The 22937-nt window shown below is 35.7% G+C and overlaps 1 protein-coding gene and 1 non-coding gene across 7 annotated transcripts; one reads left to right on the top strand and one right to left on the bottom strand.

Moving 5' to 3' along the window:
• Positions 1-358: 358 nt before the first annotated feature.
• Trnap-ugg (transfer RNA proline (anticodon UGG)) lies at positions 359-430 on the bottom strand. The gene has a single exon. It is a non-coding gene; the product is annotated as a tRNA-Pro (tRNA).
• Positions 431-527: 97 nt separating this feature from the next.
• LOC128246672 (inhibitor of growth protein 4-like) lies at positions 528-19312 on the top strand. Of its 6 annotated transcripts, none has more exons than XM_052964987.1 (8): positions 532-564; positions 957-1088; positions 1870-1941; positions 2399-2565; positions 3128-3236; positions 6486-6576; positions 6712-6877; positions 9597-9833. In XM_052964987.1, the coding sequence occupies exons 2-8, from the start codon at positions 1040-1042 to the stop codon at positions 9816-9818; spliced, it is 876 nt and encodes a 291-aa protein (XP_052820947.1). In that variant the 5' UTR covers positions 532-564; positions 957-1039; the 3' UTR covers positions 9819-9833. The 6 variants fall into 6 exon arrangements, with proteins under 6 accessions (XP_052820951.1, XP_052820948.1, XP_052820947.1 ...); XM_052964986.1 differs by lacking the exon at positions 3128-3236 and adding an exon at positions 3547-3664; XM_052964990.1 differs by lacking the exons at positions 3128-3236; positions 9597-9833 and adding exons at positions 3547-3664; positions 11244-19312 and having other exon boundaries at positions 546-564.
• Positions 19313-22937: the final 3625 nt, after the last annotated feature.

Here is a 22937-nt window from a genome sequence, read left to right on the forward strand (position 1 = left end):
AAATATCATGTATAATGTTATTTACTATACATGTTGTTTATTTTAAATGTCCATGTATGTGCATTCCTTACTGAAATCAATCTATTTATCTACCTACCCGCTATTCCCCGGATCTGGGGGCCGTGGTTACAATTGACTAGTGCATTATATTCAAAACTTTTGCACTGCAGAAAGCCCTTAAACATGAGATTCATAATGCATTAGAATAAAACAATAATTTTTTTTGCATCAACATATTTTATATTGTGCGTCTTTAACGCTTAACATGAAAACAAATTGATATGGGACCGTTTCAAGAAGAAGAGCTTATTATGCTAGTGTCTACTTCTTTTTCAATCTAAGAAATAAGAAAAAGAATGGGCTCGTCCGGGATTTGAACCCGGGACCTCTCGCACCCAAAGCGAGAATCATACCCCTAGACCAACGAGCCGCTATAATAATGGTGTGCAAAGTACTATATAATAATAACCAAAAATTCGTCATAAGTCGCACTTGTTTGTCACGTGATATAATAACACCAAAACAAAATGGCGACAGCAATGTACTTAGAACATTATCTGGACAGTATGTGAATTTACTGACATATTTTAATAAGATCTAATAATCAAATAAATTATGGATTGGTATAATAATATTTGCAGCCTTGCAGTGTGTCTTTTTTACCCATTGTCGAATGAAACGAGAAGTATTCTTTGACCTAGTTTTGGTTGTGTTTTGGCGCAAATTTGTATGGTACAGAATAAAAGTATATATAAATCGTTATCCTGAATAAACACATTTGAAAAATTGCTCATTGTTGATATATGAGCTGTTATGCAAATACCTTTTTATCAATTGGTCACTGGTAGATTTATCAATTTCGTACTTGACGATGCCGTACAATCACAGATCAGTACAGTAACATTGCGGGGAAGTGATAATGCACCAGTCAATGTAACTACGCCCTTGGTCTACAGGTATACTGGGGATAGCGGTGGAATAGGGCCGTGTTTCTTCCTTCCAGGTGGCCCCGCAGTGCTTAGTGAATGCACTGGTACTCATGATATTCAGCGGACCTTGGGGAGGGGCGTTGTGGTTACAATTGACCGGTAAATTACATCTTGGGAATAATTCAAGATTCCATTTTTGGCAATTATTAGTCATGGATTCGGATGTTTTATGTCCAACTAAGACTCATCCAAAAATTTCATTTTCTTGAGAAGAACTTTTGACTTGATCCTTACAACGGAGACATTACAGTCTACTGTACTTAAGTTGTCAAGTCAGCACAGTGACATGACTAGTAACAACACAACGAAAGGTTTTCTGTGAAATGTTTCATTTGTGGATTGATTTCATGTTTGTTGCCAATATTTAACGCTTCCAGAATCCTGCAACAACCCTTTCCATTTTCGAATATTTTATTTCCTGGTGTCTTTCAATCCTATTGGTCAGCGATGTTCATCTGATTTAAAAAAAGATAAGGTATTTAAAAATTGAATGCATATTTAGTGATATAATTTGACCATTTTGGTGATTAAAATATCAAAAACAAGGCATGATATGAAATAGTTTATACATTTATATATCAAAATAATTGTTTTAAGGCCTACAACATACTGAACACAAGTCATGGCTTCAATATATCAATACACAACGTTTAGCAAAAATTGGTATTTTTTGTTTCTGCAAAAGCGTAGAAAATGTAACAACTATTGTTGCAAAGTTCATGATAAAAAACAAATTTTACATTTATTATTGTGGCGTAAATTGTCAACATTTTGTGGGGTTAATGCCTGTAGGTACAAACACTGGCTCGTCTTAAAGGGCATGAACATTTAATAGGAGATTTACGATAGTTTAAACTCGCATTATTTTCTTATTTTTCAGGCTTGGAATCACTGCCAGGGGAGTTGCAAAGAAACTTCAGTCTAATGAAAGATCTAGATCAAAAGGCACAAGGTAAACTTGATCGATGAGATCAAATTCAGGCTGGCTTATTTTTTATCTGTGCTTTGGTACACTTTTATTATAAAACAGAAATAATTTAAATATCATTATAGTGTAACATAAGGTATGCAATTATAACCAATATAAACAATTTTGAATTGTATAAGCAGTTCTTATATATATATATATACACACAAAAAAATGCCACTTCAATTTCCTTCATGAAAGTTTTATTACATTATTTTAAAACATTTGATTTGGTTTTCATCCCATATAGCAGAAAACATTTTGATACTATTTTTTTTTCAAAGTTGGGGCGTAATGAATAGAAATGATAGAGAAATAGTTATTATTACTAAAATCATTTTATATCATATAACCACTTGCAGACTGATTATTTTGGTTAATGGATGAGAAATACATCGAGATATTATTTAGATTGAGTTTTTATTTTCTAATTTTCTGATAGAGTTGATGAACGAAATAGATGATAAGGCTGAAGGCTACCTCTCCAGTGTGCGGACAATGTCTCCTGAGAAGCGTACGGACTTACTCACTGCATTACAGAAACTCTTCAGCAAAAGTCGGGAATTTGGGGATGATAAAGTCCAGCTTGCCATGCAGACATATGAGATGGTATCATCTTTCAATAATCTGAAGGGACTCTTTCACATTTTATAGGGTCATACATCAATAAAACGTCACCATCAGGTCAAATTAGAAAAGCTCTTTTATAATAATTATAAAAGTCAGAACACTCTTTTTTCAGAAAAAAACTTAAAGTAGCAATATTAAAAATTGAATTTCTTTCGGAAAGAATTGATTACATTTTGTTTAAATGAGTATTGGCCAGTTATTGTTTTGTGAGGGTTCATAAAAGATAGTGAAATAACTTGACAACAAAGTTGACAAAAATTGTCCGGCATAAATCTGTGAATGAATCCCTTTAACTAGAAACTCTATGAAGTTAAATTGTTCCTATTTGGTTTTGAATAGAGATATCATTTAAATCACAATAAACTTTAGAGTTACCTTACATCATGAACATGTACAGAACAATTAATAACACATGTATATGAAAAGCTTAGTTTACCTTACCATCTTCTGTTTATAATGTGCCCAAGGGAAAAATACATCAACTCATTTTGGCCATGTTTTTCTTTGAAGACATTTCAAGATGGTATGACCTATTTGCTAGGTTGACCGATACATTCAGACGTATGATAGAGATATAGCAAGAATGGAGGCTGATTTGAAAGAGTATACAAGTTGTTCCGAAGATGAGAATAAGGAAAATAAGCCAAAAAGTTTGTATTTCTTTTCATTCTTATTACTTTAACTTCAGGGTGCACTGTGTGCTTTCATTGTCATAATATGCTGCCGAGTTACATATGATGTATGTATTCAGCAATGAGATTATCACAAAACCCTAACCCTATCTGTGGGGTGGAGGCAACATTCAAAAGTGGGGGATACAAGCTGGCACAGCACTCCAAAAACAGAGTAATGTTTATATTTCTGGCAGAGATATTTATGTAGATGAAAGTACACAGTAGGTGAAACAGAATTGTGTTACGTTTTTTCACATGTAACATCTCACATGTTGGTTTACTCAAGGTGGATAAGCATATACGAAAGTTGGATGCGGACCTTGCACGGTTCGAGGCAGACCTGCGTGATAAAAGCCAGAGCAAACCAAACGATGATGATAAGGCAGATACAGGAAAAAAATCAAGTGTGTATACAAAGATCCATCCAACATTTTCATCGTCATAGTCATGTGCAATTTATTGTTGTCAATACGTTTTCATTGTTTTGTTGCTTTTTTTTATTCAGATGTTTGCATGCTTTATGTTGATGTTATTATCTTCATAAATCATTGTGCTTTTCAGCAATCTTTAAATTTGTGTTTGACTGGGAACATAATATGTATATATACGTGACTGGTCAAGTGTTTGACTGGGAACATAATATGTATATATACGTGTACTGGTCAAGTGTTTGACTGGGAACATAATATGTATATATACGTGTACTGGTCAAGTGTTTGACTGGGAACATAATATGTATATATACGTGTACTGGTCAAGTGTTTGACTGGGAACATAATATGTATATATACGTGTACTGGTCAAGTGTTTGACTGGGAACATAATATGTATATATACGTGTACTGGTCAAGTGTTTGACTGGGAACATTATAAACATGTACTGGTCAAGTGTTTGACTGGGAACATTATAAACATGTACTGGTCAAGTGTTTGACTGGGAACATTATAAACATGTACTGGTCAAGTGTTTGACTGGGAACATTATAAACATGTACTGGTCAAGTGTTTGACTGGGAACATTATAAACATGTACTGGTCAAGTGTTTGACAGGGAACATTATATACATGTACTGGTCAAGTGTTTGACAGGGAACATAATATACATGTACTGGTCAAGTGTGTGACTGGGTATATAATTTACATGTACTGGTCAAGTGTGTTACTGGGTATATAATATACATGTACTGGTCAAGTGTGTGACTGGGAACATTATATACATGTACTGGTCAAGTGCTTTCCAAGCTTTCAATAATTCAGTTTCACCTTAATATTGTGATCTTTTACTTGTGAGCCGGTGTTTATTTGTCAGTGTTTGCAGATGTTTAAAGCTTAACTGGTCCTATCGCAAACTATGGTACTCGTTTGTATTCTTTTACAAGTTTTGAAACTGTTCCAGATTATAGTAACACATAATTAAAATATTCTACTCGTACTGCTATGGGCATGCTTTCTTGCAATTCAAATGTAAAACACTGTGATTAACATTTCAATTTACACATTCTTGTAGTATGTTGCTTGCACAGAACTCACATTCTGCATCACACCAAGTTAAAATAAACTGTTTCCAAATGTTTTAAACTGTTAACATACTCTTTTATGTAATTGTACATTTAGCACTCATCATTAGTGATTTATATTTATGTGAATTGTTTTAATCAAATTTAAGTAGATTTCATTTTAAATGCTTCTGCATAAAATACATGCAATCAATTGCACAGTCGCTGGTCTTGTCGAGTGCACTTCATTGAACATAGAATTGGATTCAAAATGTCTGAGTCCATAGCATTTCTATTTGGCTATAATAGTTATAACAATGTGGTTAGAAGAACTTTAAGTTTTTAGCTCCACTGGCCGAAGGCCATGGAGCTTATGTCGTCACAGATTGCCCGTCGTGAGTGCGTGCGTGCGTGCGTGCGTGCGTAAACTTTTACTTAAAACGACATCTCCTCTGAAACTGATAAGCGGATTTTGACAAAACTTCACAGGAATGTTCCTTTGGTGGTCCTTTACCAAAATTGCTCAAATGGTTCCGGTCCATTGCACAATATGGCCGCCAGAGCTAAAAATAGCAAAATCTTTAAACGACATCTCCTCTGAAACGGTTCGGCAGATTTTGATGAAACTTGACAGTAATGTTCCTTGGGTGGTCCTTTATTAAAATTGCTCAAATGGTTCTGGTCCATTGCACAATATGGCCGCCACGGCTAAAAATAGCAAAATCTTTAAACGACATCTCCTCTGAAACGGATAGGCAGATTTTGATGAAACGTGACAGAATTGTTCCTTGGGTGGTCCTTAACCAAAATTGCTCAAATGGTTCCGGTCCGCTGCACAACATGGCTGCCAGGGCAAAAAAATAGAAAAACCTTTAAAGAACATCTTCTCAGAAACCGATGATCAGATTTTGATGAAACTTAACAGAAATGTTCCTTGAATGGTCCTTTATCAAATTTGCTTCAATGGTTTCGGTCCACTGCACAAGATGGCCCCCAGAGGTAAAAATAGAAAAACCTTTAAACGACTTCTCCTCAGAAACCGATGATCAGATTTTGATGAAACTTGACAGAAATGTTCCTTGGGTGGTCATTAACCAAAATTTGTTAAATGGTTCCAGTCCACTGCACACCATGGCTGCCAGAGCTAAAAAATAAAAAAACTTTATACGACTTGTCGTCGAAACTGATGACCTTTTTTCGATAAAACTTGACAGAAATGTTTGTTTGGTGCTCCTTTACTCAAATTGCCCAAATCATTTCGGTCCACTGCACAACATGGCAGCCAGAGCTATTAAAGTAAAAAAAATTTTTTAAATAACTTCTCCTCAAAAATTGATGATTGTATTTCTATGAAACTTGACGAAAATGTTCGTTAGGTGGTCTTTGCTTGAACCTTTTGGCCAGTGGAGCACAGGCACTGATGTGCCTCTTGTTAACAAGTCTGATGACCTACTGGTTAGCTACATTTTAGCCTCAACTTTCTGCAATTTTCAAATGATTACAATATTACCTTGAATTTCCCGGCTCTGATATTCAGTGATTGAAATCAAGAATTTCTTGAACAAGCACAACTTCTTGTTTATTCATATTATAAGATTATAACCCACTAGGCTGAATGTATAAACATATGATAATAGAGAACCCAGATTTCTGTGCAAACACATTCTTATTTTGGTATGTGCATATTTTGTTAACTGACTATTTCACCGATTGCTGTGATTATTTGCAGACCTGAAGGAGAAAGATAAGAAGAAGAGGAAGTCTATGAAGGAAGAGTTTGACGATGAAATTCCGAAGAAGAAAAAGAAAAAGGGCCAAGGGTATGCTCTTGTTTAGTGTGAAATCTAACAAGTCAATAGTTAGGTATTTGACCTTCAAATAAGCTATTGAATATCAAATACAGCCTTTTATCTGATTTAAAGTCTTAATAACAATTATTCTACCTTTAAATCCAGTGCCTCAAATGAGCAGACACCACCACCAATGATATCGCCACTGCTGTCATTGACGATGAACAATCCGTCTGATGTACTCGACATGCCGGTGGATCCAAACGAGCCTACATATTGTCTGTGTCACCAGGTCTCGTACGGGGAAATGATTGGCTGTGATAATCTTGATGTGAGTATTATTTATGTGTGATGCTGGGGCACTTTTCCTCACTTCGATGTGTGGATGATTAGTGGGTCACTTGACACTTATCCACAACTTCATGTATAACATAAGTAGTATTTGGGCATTTATCCACAACTTGATGGGGGCTTGATTTGTGTGTGACATTTTTTAAAACAGTCAGTGTGTGATATGTGTGTGCTATGGGAACTTCAACACACCTTGATGTGGGTATGAAAAGTGTGGGTACTTAACCATGTCTTCACATGGTTATGATTTGTGCTGGATGCTGGGACACTTCACACCTTAATGTGATTATGACTTGTGTGTGATGCTGAGACAATTATCAACATATTGCTGTGAGTGTGACTTGTGTTTGACCCTCTGGCACTTATCCTCGGATTTATATGAGTGTGATGCTTGGGCACTTATCCATACATTTATCTGAGTGTGACACTGGGGCACTTATCCTTGGATTTATGCGAGTGTGATGCTGGGGCACTTATCCATACATTTATCTGAGTGTGACACTGGGGCACTTATCCTTGGATTTATTTGAGTGTGATGCTGGGGCACTTATCCATACATTTATCTGAGTGTGACACTGGGACATTTATCAATACGTTTATCTGAGTGTGACACTGGGGCACTTATCCATACATTTATGTGAGTGTGATGCTGGAGCACTTATCAATACATTTATCAGAGTGTGACACTGGGGCACTTATCCAAACATTTATGTGTGTGGACTTAGAGATAGAACGATTGTCAAGTACAATCAATAAATCATCACTGACAATGCCTTGCCGGCGACAATCGATAGTGAAGGTCCAAAATCGATGTCGCTAATGTTACTTGCGGTAACATCATATTTTTTTATTTTGTGGTAAAAGAAGTAAATGTCATTTTTTCCTTCCGATAACCGTAAATTTTCGTTGAGTTCTGTTCATTTTAACAAGGGCAGTCACTATCTCACACAAATGCTGTGAATGTAAACACTTTTGCTTAAAAACTTACAAACTCTCCCAAAATTACAAATTGTTTATATATTTCATAAAACCTTCTTCAATAACCTGTCTCTATGGTGTAGTGGGTCTGGTCTTACCTACAAAGATATTCTAATGTTCAATATAACAGGTTATTGAATGTTAAGCTTGTTCACAAATATTTAATATGCTTTTACATGGATAAAATGCTAAGTTAATTTACTTGATGCAGTGTGCTTCATTTTGCAATTGATGTGCAATTATTAAGTATGTGTTGTGTTGTTATGTTTTTCGTTTAGTTATTTAAGACAAAAAAAGGTTATGGAAATTTACTGTAGTACTGTTGTACTGTTGCCAAAGGCATGACTATAGCATCACACGTACTGATTCCAGGTTTAACCATTTCAATGAACTTTGGGTTATTGTCCGATTATCGATAGTAAATTGAAATGCTAGGTCCAATTCGATTCAATTATCGATAGCAAATGAAGTCCAATATTCCAACACTAGTGTTACATTTGTGCAATGTGGGGTCACATATCCACACATTTATGCGAGTGTTACTTGTGTGTAATGCAGGGGTACTTGTCCATACATTTATGTGAGTGTTACTTGTGTGTAATGCAGGGGCACTTATCCATACATTTATGCAAGTGTTACTTGTGTGTAATGCAGGGGTACTTGTCCACACATTTATGTGAGTGTGACTTGTGTGGAATGCAGGGGCACTTATCCATACATTTATGTGAGTGTTACTTGTGTGTAATGCAGGGGCACATATCAATACATTTATGTGAGTGTGACTTGTGTGGAATGCAGGGGCACTTATCCATACATTTATATGAGTGTGACTTGTGTGTGACATGGGGTCACTTATCCATACATTTATATGAGTGTGACTTGTGTGTGACATGGGGGCTCTTATCCATACATTTATATGAGTGTGACTTGTGTATGACATGGGGTCACATATCCACACATTTTTATGAGTGTGACATGGGGTCACATATCCATACATTTATGTGAGCGTGACTTGTGTGGAATGCAGGGGCACTTATCCATACATTTATGTGAGTGTGACTTGTGTGGAATGCAGGAGCACTTATCCATACATTTAAGTGAGTGTGACTTGTGTGGAATGCAGGGGCACTTATCCATACATTTAAGTGAGCGTGACTTGTGTGGAATGCAGGGGCACTTATCCATACATTTATGTGAGTGTGACTTGTGTGGAATACAGGGGCACTTATCCATACATTTATGTGAGTGTGACTTGTGTGGAATGCAGGGGCACTTATCTATACATTTATGTGAGTGTTACTTGCATGGAATGCAGGGGCACTTATCCATACATTTATGTGAGTATGACTTGTGTGGAAAGCAGGGGCACTTATCATTACATTTATGTGAGTGTGACTTGTGTGTGACATGGGGTCACATATCCATACATTTATATGAGTGTGACTTGGGTGTGACATGGCGTCACATATCCATACAGTTATGTGAGTGTGACTTGTGTGGAATGCAGGGGCACTTATCTATACATTTATGTGAGTGTGACTGGTGTGTGACATGAATGTGAGTGTCACTTGTGTCATGCACGGGGGCGCTTATCTCCACTTATTTAATGGTTTGAAAATACATAAGAAACCAAAACAAATGTGCTAATATTTGCTTCTTTTTATCATATAGGAAACGGTTGGCTGAATAAATATACTGATTTTTTTCTTTTTCTTTTTCAGTGTCCAATTGAGTGGTTCCACTTATCCATACATTTATATGAGTGTGACTTGTGTGTGACATGGGGTCACTTATCCATACATTTATATGAGTGTGACTTGTGTGTGACATGGGGGCTCTTATCCATACATTTATATGAGTGTGACTTGTGTATGACATGGGGTCACATATCCACACATTTTTATGAGTGTGACATGGGGTCACATATCCATACATTTATGTGAGCGTGACTTGCGTGGAATGCAGGGGCACATATCAATACATTTATGTGAGTGTGACTTGTGTGGAATGCAGGGGCACTTATCCATACATTTATATGAGTGTGACTTGTGTGTGACATGGGGGCTCTTATCCATACATTTATATGAGTGTGACTTGTGTATGACATGGGGTCACATATCCACACATTTTTATGAGTGTGACATGGGGTCACATATCCATACATTTATGTGAGCGTGACTTGTGTGGAATGCAGGGGCACTTATCTATACATTTATGTGAGTGTGACTTGTGTGGAATGCAGGAGCACTTATCCATACATTTAAGTGAGTGTGACTTGTGTGGAATGCAGGGGCACTTATCCATACATTTAAGTGAGCGTGACTTGTGTGGAATGCAGGGGCACTTATCCATACATTTATGTGAGCGTGACTTGCGTGGAATGCAGGGGCACTTATCCATACATTTATGTGAGCGTGACTTGCGTGGAATGCAGGGGCACTTATCCATACATTTATATGAGTGTGACTTGTGTGGAATGCAGGGGCACTTATCCATACATTTATGTGAGTGTGACTTGTGTGGAATGCAGGGGCACTTATCCATACATTTATGTGAGCGTGACTTGTGTGGAATGCAGGGGCACTTATCCATACATTTATATGAGTGTGACTTGTGTGTGACATGGGGGCACTTATCCATACATTTATATGAGTGTGACTTGTGTGTGACATGGGGTCACATATCCACACATTTATGTGAGCGTGACTTGTGTGTGACATGGGGTCATATATCCATACATTTATGTGAGCGTGACTTGTGTGGAATGCAGGGGCACTTATCCATACATTTATGTGAGTGTGACTTGTGTGGAATGCAGGGGCACTTATCTATACATTTATGTGAGTGTGACTTGTGTGGAATGCAGGGGCACTTATCCATACATTTATGTGAGTGTGACTTGTGTGGAATGCAGGGGCACTTATCTATACATTTATGTGAGTGTTACTTGCATGGAATACAGGGGCACTTATCCATACATTTATGTGAGTATGACTTGTGTGGAAAGCAGGGGCACTTATCATTACATTTATGTGAGTGTGACTTGTGTGTGACATGGGGTCACATATCCATACATTTATATGAGTGTGACTTGGGTGTGACATGGCGTCACATATCCATACAGTTATGTGAGTGTGACTTGTGTGGAATGCAGGGGCACTTATCTATACATTTATGTGAGTGTGACTGGTGTGTGACATGAATGTGAGTGTCACTTGTGTCATGCACGGGGGCGCTTATCTCCACTTATTTAATGGTTTGAAAATACATAAGAAACCAAAACAAATGTGCTAATATTTGCTTCTTTTTATCATATAGGAAACGGTTGGCTGAATAAATATACTGATTTTTTTCTTTTTCTTTTTCAGTGTCCAATTGAGTGGTTCCACTTTGGTTGCGTTGGTCTGACAGCAAAACCAAAAGGCAAATGGTACTGTCCACGATGTACAGAGGAAAGGAAAAAGAAGTGAAGGTGAAACAGAAATAACTGCAGATTGCTTCTGAAAATGTTTGACAGTTTCTATATAGCTAAAGTAGCAGGCTATTTGGCTACAAATTAGATGTCAACTCATGTTCCTTACGGTTTTAATGTTCATACATGTTGGACGTTTATGTACATACATGTTGGACGTTTATGTACGTACATGTTGGACGTTTATGTACATACATGTTGGACGTTTATGTACATACATGTTGGACGTTTATGTACGTACATGTTGGACGTTTATGTACGTACATGTTGGACGTTTACGTACGTACATGTTGGACATTTATGTACGTACATGTTGGACGTTTATGTACGTACATGTTGGACGTTTATGTACGTACATGTTGGACGTTTATGTACGTACATGTTGGACGTTTATGTACATACATGTTGGACGTTTATGTACGTACATGTTGGACGTTTATGTACGTACATGTTGGACGTTTATGTACATACATGTTGGACGTTTATGTATGCACATGTTGGATGTTTATGTATGCACATGTTGGATGTTTATGTATGCACATGTTGGATGTTTATGTATGCACATGTTGTACGTTTATGTACATATTTTTTTGATAGGTTCATGTTGCACATTTATATACATACATGTTGGAAAGGTTCATGTTGGACATTTATGTATATACATGTTGGATGTATGTGTACGTTCATGTTGGATGTTTATGTAAATACATGTTGCACATAAATGTACATACATGATGGCAGCATTGTTAAACGAGTTTCGATATGGGACGTAATTAACGTTATTTTCTTCGTAGAAATATAGGCATATATATTGGAGTCAAACTCATGCTTTAATATTTATTAAGATTATTTTTATAATTGTTTGCAAAGTAATGAAATTGTGTAAACATTTTATTTAAGTGCATGCATTTTTGTCACTCAGAATAGTAGATTGATCCTATGTTTGTCTTGAGCAGAATATATAGTAAATACTTCTATTGTTGCCTTTTCAGACCCATTTTTATTGACCTTTCTTAATAATTAGTTCTATGTCAAATGCTTATTAATAAAAAAAATATTTGTTTAGAGATTTAAGAGTTCTTCCTTTTGTTTGTATAAATTGTTCCTCAAGCAATTTGTGTATTCTGACAAAAGAGTATAAGTGGTGTACCAACTGCATTTTCATACCTCATGTTAGATGTACATGTATGGTACTGGCTGAATGATTGTTTACTACTTTCAAGTAGCATATGGGTTTATTTATACTGGTATGGATATAAAGTGCTTTATGCCCATGTACTCTCTTTGTTTGGAATGAAGAAACATTTCTGGTTGTACGCATGAAAACTTGTTTGATTGTTTTTTGGCAATAAAAGTGTGAACTAATGAAAATTTAAACCAGGAAGGGTTTACCTTAAGCATTGATTAATCCATTCTGCAGCCATCCCAGGAAGTCTAAGTATTCAGATTAAAGATTGCTGCAGCTATCCTGGAAAGTATAAGTATTCAGATTGAAGATTGCTACAGCTGTCCTGGAAAGTCTGTATTCAGATTAAAGCTTGCTACAGCTATCCTGGAAAGTCTGTATTCAGATTAAAGCTTGCTACAGCTATCCTGGAAAGTCTGTATTCAGATTAAAGATTGCTACAGCTATCCTGGAAAGTCTGTATTCAGATTAAAGCTTGCTACAGCTATCCTGGAAAGTCTGTATTCAGATTAAAGATTGCTGCAGCTATCCTGGAAAGCCTTTATTCAGATTAAAGCTTGCTACAGCTATCCTGGAAAGTCTGTATTCAGATTAAAGATTGCTACAGCTATCCTGGAATGTCTTAAGTATTCAGATTAAAGCTTGCTGCTGCTAACCCAGGAAGTCTTAAGTATCCAGATTAAAGCTTGCTGCAACTATCCTGGAAAGTCTTAGTATTCAGAATAAAGATTGCGGTCCAAGGAAGTCTAAGTATTCAGATTAAAACTTGCTGCAGCTATCTAAGGAAGTCTAAGTATTCAGATTAAAGCTTGCTGCAGTTGTCCCAGGAAGCCTAAGTATTCAGATTAAAGCTTGCTGCAGCTATCCCAGGAAGTCTTAAGTATTCAGATTAAAGCTTGCTGCAGCTATCCTGGGAAGTCAAAGTATTCAGATTAAAGCTTGCTGCAGCTATCCTGAAAAGTCTAAGTATTCAGGTTAAAGATTGCTACAGCTATCCTGGAATGTCTTAATCGTTCAGATTAAAGCTTGCTGCAGCTATCCAAGGAAGTCTTAAGTTTTTGGATTAAAGCTTGCTGAAGTTATCCCGGGAAGTCTTTAAGTATTCAGATTAAAGCTTGATGCAGCTATCATGGAAAGTCTAAGTATTCAGATTAAAGCTTGCTGTAGCTATTCAAGGAAGTCTAAGTATTCAGATTTAAGCTTGCTTCAGCTATCCCAGGAAGTCTTAGTATTCAGATTAAAGCTTGCTATTCAAGGAAGTCTAAGTATTCAGATGAAAGCTTGCTGCAGCTATTCAAGGAAGTCTAAGTATTCAGTTTAAAGCTTGCTTCAGCTATCCCAGGAAGTCTTAGTATTCAGATTAAAGCTTGCTGCAGCTAACCCGGAAAGTCTAAGTATTCGGATTAAAGCATGCTGCAGCTATCCCAGGAAGTCAAAGTATTCAGATTAAAGTTTGGTGCAGCTATTCAAGGAAGTCTTAGTATTCAGATAATAGCTTGCTGCAGCTATTTAAGGAAGTCTTAAGTATTCAGATTAAAGCTTGCTGCAGCTATCCAAGGAAGCCTAAGTTTTCAGATTAAAGCTTGCTGCAGCTATCATGGGAAGTCTAAGTATTCAGATTAAAGCATGCTGCAGCTATCCCAGGAAGTCTTAAGTATTCAGATTAAAGCTTGCTGCAGCTATCCTGAAAAGTCTTAAGTATTCAGATTAAAGCTTGCTGCAGCTATCCCAGGAAGGCTTTCAGATTAATGCTTGCTGCAGCTATCCTGGAAAGTCTAAGTATTCAGATTAAAGCATGCTGCAGCTATCCCAGGAAGTCTTAAGTATTCAGATTAAAGCTTGCTGCAGCTATCCCAGGAAGCCTAAGTATTCAGATCAGAGCTTGCTGCAGCTATCTCGGGAAGTTTTCAGTTAAAGCTTCTTGCAGCTCTCTCTGGAAGTCTATTCAACATGTGTATTGACCATACTACTAACATAAAGAATTTGTTCTGATTGTAGAAGACTGTTTAGATTAGGATTTGCATTGGATCGAATCATTTTAATAAATTATGTTTTTGGAACCCAAAATACATTTGCAGTTGAAAGTTTATTAAGATCATGACTAAACTGTTTGCATACCTTTTCAATGCCAGAAAATGATTATTTGATAAATGATTTTGATCGTGTTGATTAAATTTATCGAGGCTACAGCAGTATTGTCTCATTACAAAGTATTGCAATACATGTTTATCATAGGACTTAAAATCAACAATTATAATTTGATGGAAATATGTGTATTTAGTTGCGTGGAGCAATTTTGCTGCTTTCCAAACAAGAATGTATTTCTAAGTGAATTTGTATATTGATCAAATTGTAATTTGATATTCAGTGATTTGGCTTGATCTGATTTTTGTGATAAATTTTACATGGAACTTGGCAATGTACTTTGAGTTGTGTTTATATTGTGTGTTAGATTGTATGACATTTATACTTAAAATCAAATGTTATAAGCTGAATTTGAATTTAAGGCCACATGCAATATAAGTTGCAGACAGTCTCCAATTTCTCTCTTGAGAAATCTTATCGGTAACAGCTTGAGTGTCTTATTTCAAATTTACAAAACAAAAAGTAATTTAGTGTGATAATTATGATTTTCTTATTATATTTAGCTGCAAAACAAAAATGTAAAACAATTTATTCTGAAACAGAAATAGTGTGTTGACCTTGATCCTGTCAAGACTGTTTAAGAAATTGGAACCTGAAGATGAAGTGTTAATTTTTTGTGCCTAATTTAGCAATACAATGTTCTAGTACACATGCATGATCCAGGCCATTGTGAGACAAAGTGTGATAACTCTCTTACTGCACCTCTTTTCCTCTACAAAATGCTAAAGTTATGTGGCAGAATGGTTCAACTGGATGGATTTTGTTAATTTATTTCTGAAACTACATGTATTTTGATATCAGTCTCTATTAATTAGCTGGTGGGTAAAATTATTATGATATGAAATCCATTTATAGAAAGTTATGTTAAGTTGTTCCTAATTGTTCACTATTTTTATAAAATGATTGAATACTTTTTATAATACTTTTTATTGAATGAAATTAGTTGATTTTCAGCTTTAATTGCTAAAAATGTTTAGTTTGAATGTGTTTTCTCGCTTTTGTGTAAAATGAGTAAATCAGTTATTATTTTATGTAATCAAATCATTTGTTTGTACTTAGGATTAAAAATGTATACAGATTTAACAATATTACATGTATATATTTTAAGGTGTCACAGTTCAATCTTTCAAGATTTACAAACCTATTGTCATATTTATGTATACATTGACATTACTTGGAATATGTGAATACGCACTTCAACCCATCATTGTTGAGTTTGTTGTTTACTGTTTGGTAACTTGTGCATTACTTCATTTACTTGGCTGTTATTTCACCATTCAGTAATTTGTTAGTACCAGTATTGATTGTTACTTGTTGGTCATTTGTTTTTGCTGATTCAAATCATTTTCTTTCATTGTTTTCTATTGATGATAAGCTTTTGCCATATCATTTATTTGCCCATCGTTTATTTGCCTATCTGTTTTTTCAAAGGTCATAGCCTTGTTGACTGCAGCGGTGTCAGGGAGAGGTCATAGCCTTGTTGACTGCAGCGGTGTCAGGGAGAGGTCATAGCCTTGTTGACTGCAGCGGTGTCAGGGAGAGGTCATAGCCTTGTTGACTGCAGCAATGTCAGGGAGCCAAATCTTAAACCTTGGCCATCACTCTTATACCGTTCTAGATATTAAAATTTTGTACACATGTTACCGGAGACAAGTAACACTGTTTTGTGTAGTAGTGTCCATAACTCAGGGGTGCTGTTATTGTTGGATTATGCCTTTTGTTTTTAGCTCGACTATTCGAAGAATATGAAGAGCTATACTACTCACCTAAGCGTAGGCGTCGGCATTGGCATCACACCTTGGTTAAAGTTTTGCATGCAAGCACACATAGGTTAATATCTCAGCAACTACTTGAGTTATTGCATTGAGAATTTATACAATGGTACTCAACCATCCAACCTACTTAATTTACCAAGTTAGAAAACTCTAGTTTGCATTTAATGCAAATAATAGGCCTTTGTTATTAGACTTAGAAATTCTGGTTAAGGTTTTGCGTGCAAGCACACATAGGTTAATATCTCAGAAACTACTTGAGGTATTGCATTGAGAATTTATACAATGGTACTCAACCATCCAACCTACTTAATTAACCAAGTTAGAAAACTCTAGTTTGCATTTAATGCAAATAATAGGCCTTTATTATTCGACTTAGAAATTCTGGTTAAGGTTTTGCGTGCAAGCACACATAGGTTAATATCTTAGCAACTACTTGAGGTATTGCATTGAGACTTGATAAAATGGTACTCAACCATCCAACCTAATTAATTAACCAAGTAAGATAACTCTAGTTTGCATTTAATGCAAATAATTGGCCTTTATTATTCGACTTAGAAATTCTGGTTAAGGTTTTGCATGTAAGCACACATAGGTTAATATCTCAGCAGCTACTTGAGGTATTGCATTGAGACTTGATACAATGGTACTCAACCATCCAACCTAATTAATTAACCAAGTAAGATAACTCTAGTTTGCATTTAATTCAAATAATGGCCCCTTTTTTTGTCATAGAAATTCTTGTTAAGGTTTTGCATGTTCCCACTTTTAAGTCAATACATCAGCGAATACATCATGTATTGCATTAAAACTTTACACACAGGCTCCCAACCATTTAACCTTCTTCTTTAATCAAGTAACATAACTCTATCTTTCATATTATATAATTTTTGCCTCTTTATTATGAGACTTAGAAATTCTGGTTAAGGTGATATTTATCTTATCTCCTGATAAAAACTTTCAATCACGTTGGGCACTGAATGGGGTACTATATTGGTAATCTATGACTTCATCTTACCGGTGACCATTATGATGTCACAATTAAAAAGAGTTTAGTTTTTTGTTGTTATTCCTTTTTTCTGTACTTGATCACCTTTATATGTATTCTTCTTACAAACAGTGTGAGAATGATCGCATGATTCTTTGGTTTGAAATTTTTCCTAATACAATTTTTTTGCAATGCATGCTTGTAGTGCAGAGAATAGCATCGCTTTAATGGTATCCTGTTTTTAGATGACTATTCGAAGAATATGGAGAGCTATACTACTCACCCAAGCGTCGGCATCGGCGTCACACCTTGGTTAAGGTTTTGCATGTAAACACCTTTAAGTCATTATCTCAGCAAATACACCATGTATTGCATTGAAACTTTAGATATGTTTTCCCAACTATCTAACCTACTAAATTAATGAAGTAAGATAACACTTATTTGAATTTAATGCAAATAATGGGCCTTTATTATTTGACTTAGAAATTCTGGTTAAGGTTTTGCATGTAAGCACACATAGGTTAATATCTCAGCAACTACTTGATGTATTGCATTAAGATTTTATACAATGGTACTCAACCATCCAACCTTCCTAATTAACCAAGTAAGATAACTCTAGTTTGCATTTAATGCAAATAATGATCCTTTATTATTCGACTTAAAAACTCTGGTTAAGGTTTTGCTTTATTATTTGACATATAAATTCAAATACGTCATGTATTGCATTGAAACTTTATACACAGGCTCCCAACTATTCAACCTTCTTATTAATCAGGAAAGATAACTCTATCTTTTATATTTTATCATTTTTGCTCCTTTATTATGCAACTTAGAAATACTGGTTAAGGTTTTGCATGTTAGCACACATATGATGATATCTCAGCAACTACTTGATGTATTGGGTTGAGACTTTATATAATGGTATTCAACCACCCAACGTAATTGAATAACCTAGTTAGATAACTGTATTTTGCAAATAATGGCCCTTTATTATTAGACTTAAAAATTCTGGTTAAAATTTTCCATGTAACCACATTTATGTTAATATCTCAGCACATCATGTATTGCATTGAAATCTAATCTAACAGTGATCCATGCATGTTTCGCCAAAACTTTTCAATCCTTATATTGAAAAGCGGCGGAATAGTCAATGTGCGCTGTCTCTGTGACAGCTCTTATTTTACTGAAACTTAACGGACTAGTGTTGGCATTATTTAGCATGTATGCTTCATCAAGATCATCAGTGTTATGTATATTAATGGAAATATGGAATGAAATAGAACTTTTAAATGTTTCTTTGTATGCTGTGCTGCATTTTTAGCTTTTCTGTTTTTTATATTTGTCGAGTAGTGTCCCTTCCGGAACAAAACAAATAGTTATGAATTTGAATATTGCAATACATATATATATAATCATGTGTCCAAATGTTATATTGTGAGATATTTTGTTTAACCAATTTATTTCACTGTTATTATCCATTTATTTCATTGTTATTATCCATGGAGTTCTCTTTTTTGCCCTTAACCTGATTCATTGATAGCTTGCATGTTTAAGTTGTTCATCTGCATCTATTCTTACAATGGAGTATAAACAGAAATGTGTCCATGAGCCAGAACAATGGACTGACAGTGCATTGCCACTAAAACCATGTTGCCACCACTTTCTATTGTTTTACAATTGTATAATTGATTATTGGCAGGGAGGCAAATAGGTGAAATGCTTGCAGTGTTTATTAAAAAATTAATTGAATTCAAGTTGTTGGCATCAATAATATATTGCAAACAGAGTTTTAGCAATATGCATGTTCATGTAAATAAATGTACTTATTTTCATGCATGATCCATTTTGTTCATAATAGATCTGATGAAATGTTAGTTGTCATTGTTTTTAACAGATGAAAGTGCACCTTTTTGCGATATTCAATTCGAGTTAAGTGTGTCCGAATGAGGTTCCAAAAGTGAATCCATTTTAAGAAAAACTCCAATAAAAACATGGGAAAATGTAATCATGTGATTTTATTCGTTTGCATAGTTTTCCACTGATGTATCATTGTGTTAATAGCTTTCGTGCACTTGAAAGTTGCCTGACTTTTGGCAGCATTTGTCATACTTTGGAGTTGACACTGGCGATATTTCCCAAGGATCCTGAAGAGACACCGAAATCTGAAAGCAAGTGTCCTTTCCTGACGTCAGGTGTCCCTCCGAGTTTAAGCTCGACTATTCAAGAACAAGAAGGCTTTATACTTAACACAGTTGCCTTCACGCATGTAGGTTACATAGCTCCATATTAATCCTGAATACAAATTATGGCCCTTGATTGACCTTTTTATGGTCCCAATGGGAGGCATTTAGTAATTGGACTGGCTGTCCTTCCGATCGTTCGTTCCCAAGGTTTCCACTCAATACCTGAAGAACGCTAAGGCCCAGGGACCTCTAACTTGGTAGGCAGATTGGTCATGACCAGCAGATGAAGTTATTGGCTTAATGGTCAAGGTCATGGTGACCTTAAGCTGAACATACGTTTCCGTTCAATAACTGAAGAACAGATAAGCCACGAGGACATAGTTTGAACAATTTTTGTTAACGGCCAAACACGAGGCTACACGCACATTACCATGAATCTGCATTGTGGTTTAGAGAAGATTTCCGAATAGTTTCCTATTTAAGAAAAACTGGGACCCCAGCTTTGACCCCAGTGAACTATTTTGAACAATCTTTGTTAACATCCAAGACATGCGGGTACATACCATTTATTAAAAGTCTTGGCCTTGTTTCGATGAAGATTTTCTTCTATAAGTTATTACTCTATACGTTTATAGAAATACTGGGACCCCAGGCCATAATTTCGACAAAAGACAACTGCATGAGGCTGCATTTCAAATATCTAGGGTCTGGGCTTTGCGGTTTCAGAGAAAAATATTTTCACGCTTGAACTATATAAATATATAGAAATTAAGCATGAACCCTGGAAAGGGTCATATTGGACCCTAGGGGCATACATAGCAACTTGAACAAGATTGCTTAAGGGCCACTGCATGGGACTACATTCTAATATCAAGGATCTGACCATTGCAGTTTTAGAAAAGATTTACAAGGTTTTCACAGTATAAGTTATAAAAAACGGGCGGTGCTAGTTTTGACCACATGGCCATGATTTGATGGTAAAGGACAACTACATGAGGCTGCATTGGTTCCGTTGGTGGTCACTAAGTCGAGTTTTCTACGGTTTCTCCCACAGCACAAGGCCAGACTCTCGCGCAGCATCGTGCCAATGAGAGTGACTTATTATTTATTTTAAAACGATTGTGAAGAAAGTTACATTATTTTAAAAATTAATACAAGTCAACGCTCTTCACAAGCAGTGAACGCGTGTCGAGGTTGATACGAAATAGAGAACATGCAGATTTTCGATCACGTGTATTTCATTTATGTTGTAAACATAGTGGAGAAGTAAGAACAGTTCTGCCATGAAAAACATGCATGATTAAAAAAAGAGTAGAAAATGTTCAATTTTCAGCTGAAGTTCACTAAAGAATGGAATACTTGGAACAAACTAATGTGTATTCTTACGATTATTCATTGGTTCCTGGACCATCAATGAGCAAACTAGCAGTTTTACTTATCAGCGCTCTGATTGATACTTAAACGTTGGCGTAATACATCATAAGTTAGCACAAATAGGAAGCCAACTTACACCATTGTGATACTGTTAACTTCTTTCACTTAAATATCCCTCAACCCTTTTAAGATGCGGATACTGTCAAACTTTACCATTGTATCATTACATAATACAACAGCAGTATGTCATAAATTAAATTATAAACACCTTATACGTACCCCTGCCCACTTTTATAAACAGAAGGATTCATTCATACATCTACCAGAACATGTTCTAGTGAGATTCGAACCTAAAACCACCAAGAACAGTTTTTGCTTCGCATCTGACTTTCTGAATTATAATATATCGATGAGTAATACATATAGACATCATTTAATTATATTATCTTTATAAATAAAGAATTCAGCGTTCGAAAAAAAGCGGATATCAAAACAAGCCTGATTATTACACAAGTATAAGTTCAGCATGCATGCTTTGGCTCACGCTCCCTGGCGCTGGGTTCCAGCTCAATCCAGAAAATGAGTATAAACATGCTTATTCAAGCGGCTGCAGTAATATTCAGCTGAAAGTGTACTACTTTTGTTTGTAAACATGCATGTGTTCCATGGGCGAATCGTTCTTATTAGGATTGTCCCTGTATTGTCCATTGTACTATCACTCCATTAATAGTATGTTTACAAAATAATCGAAGTACCTGTGAAGATTAAACATATCAATATGGCACTGCATTCCTCGATTTCTAAAAAACACACTCTCATAATCGTGATATTAGGTTTGACAATGTGTCCTCCTTACTTTTAACCATGATACCCGCTCTTTGTCTCTAGCTCAGAAGAGTTATTGGCTCTTACTCTTTACAGCGCCTGACTCAGGAACAGCTATAGCTCATTCTCAAATTCTATGCATGCTTGGCATTCCAGTATCAAAATGAGATTTATATCATGGGTCAGATGTAAACAAAGATTCCACCCGTACTAGCTATAGTATAGGTGGTAGTAGTGATATGACTATAGGAGAAGTAAAAAATCAAAAAGAAATCTGTTGTGTGCCGTTTTGTAACTCTAATGGAACATAAAAATTAGATGTGAACTTTTATTTATTTTATTTTAGCTGTATTTTATTGAGTGGTTCTTAGTAGTTCCCGTGATAGTGTTTTAGTTGTTTTGTGCAGAAAATATAGATGGACCCTTTCGATCACACTCAGGTTTTCATATCCCCATATTTCAGAAGCGTAGCAAAGATCTGGTGAAATTGTGATATCGAATAACTGAAATTCAAGAGTTTGTCTTATTTTGTATAATTATAAGATGCAGTGCGCCCACAAACGCATGTACAATTGTCACTCTGAGAGACAATGATAAGACAGATCTCGTACAATGCACGACAACTCGTAAGAGTGGTGGCTCTGAGAGCCAGGCTCGAAAACCAGCACTGCTAGTTCACATAAAACAGTCCAAGATAATGATATAATATTTGGATGTTTATGTTGCAGATTTCTATATATCCCTTTTCTTGGAAATGTTGTCTGTATAAATGCTCGCAGTGGAGCACAATAACCTACAAATTATGCCATCATATTGTATCTGGAGCGAATAATCTTCAAAATTGAGTTTTCCCCCTGTTTTAGCGACAATGTAATCGTTTTTTTTGCCCTCCGTTTTCAGTCTATTTATATTATTTATAAACTTAATAATTACTCTGTAAATATATGTATTATTATAACAATGCTTTATTGTAGCGCGTTTGGTCATGACAATAACAGGTGCGAAAAATGGCCATGAATGAAAATTGTTTAAAACGTAAGTTGCAAGTCAAGTCATCTTTAGATGTTTATTTCAATTCGTTTTACAATTACATGTACATGACTATACTCACAAAAAG

This window comes from Mya arenaria, chromosome 9 (genome assembly GCF_026914265.1).
Source record: "Mya arenaria isolate MELC-2E11 chromosome 9, ASM2691426v1".
In the NCBI taxonomy this organism is placed as follows: domain Eukaryota; kingdom Metazoa; phylum Mollusca; class Bivalvia; order Myida; family Myidae; genus Mya; species Mya arenaria.

Excerpts from the sequence above, each read along its gene's own strand:
- LOC128246672 (XM_052964986.1), top strand. The coding sequence starts at position 1,040 with ATGATATTCAGCGGACCTTGGGGAGGGGCGTTGTGGTTACAATTGACC. Across the intron at positions 2,566-3,546 it reads CCATGCAGACATATGAGATG|GTGGATAAGCATATACGAAA; the intron begins GTATCATCTTTC and ends GGTTTACTCAAG. Across the intron at positions 3,665-6,485 it reads AGATACAGGAAAAAAATCAA|ACCTGAAGGAGAAAGATAAG; the intron begins GTGTGTATACAA and ends GATTATTTGCAG.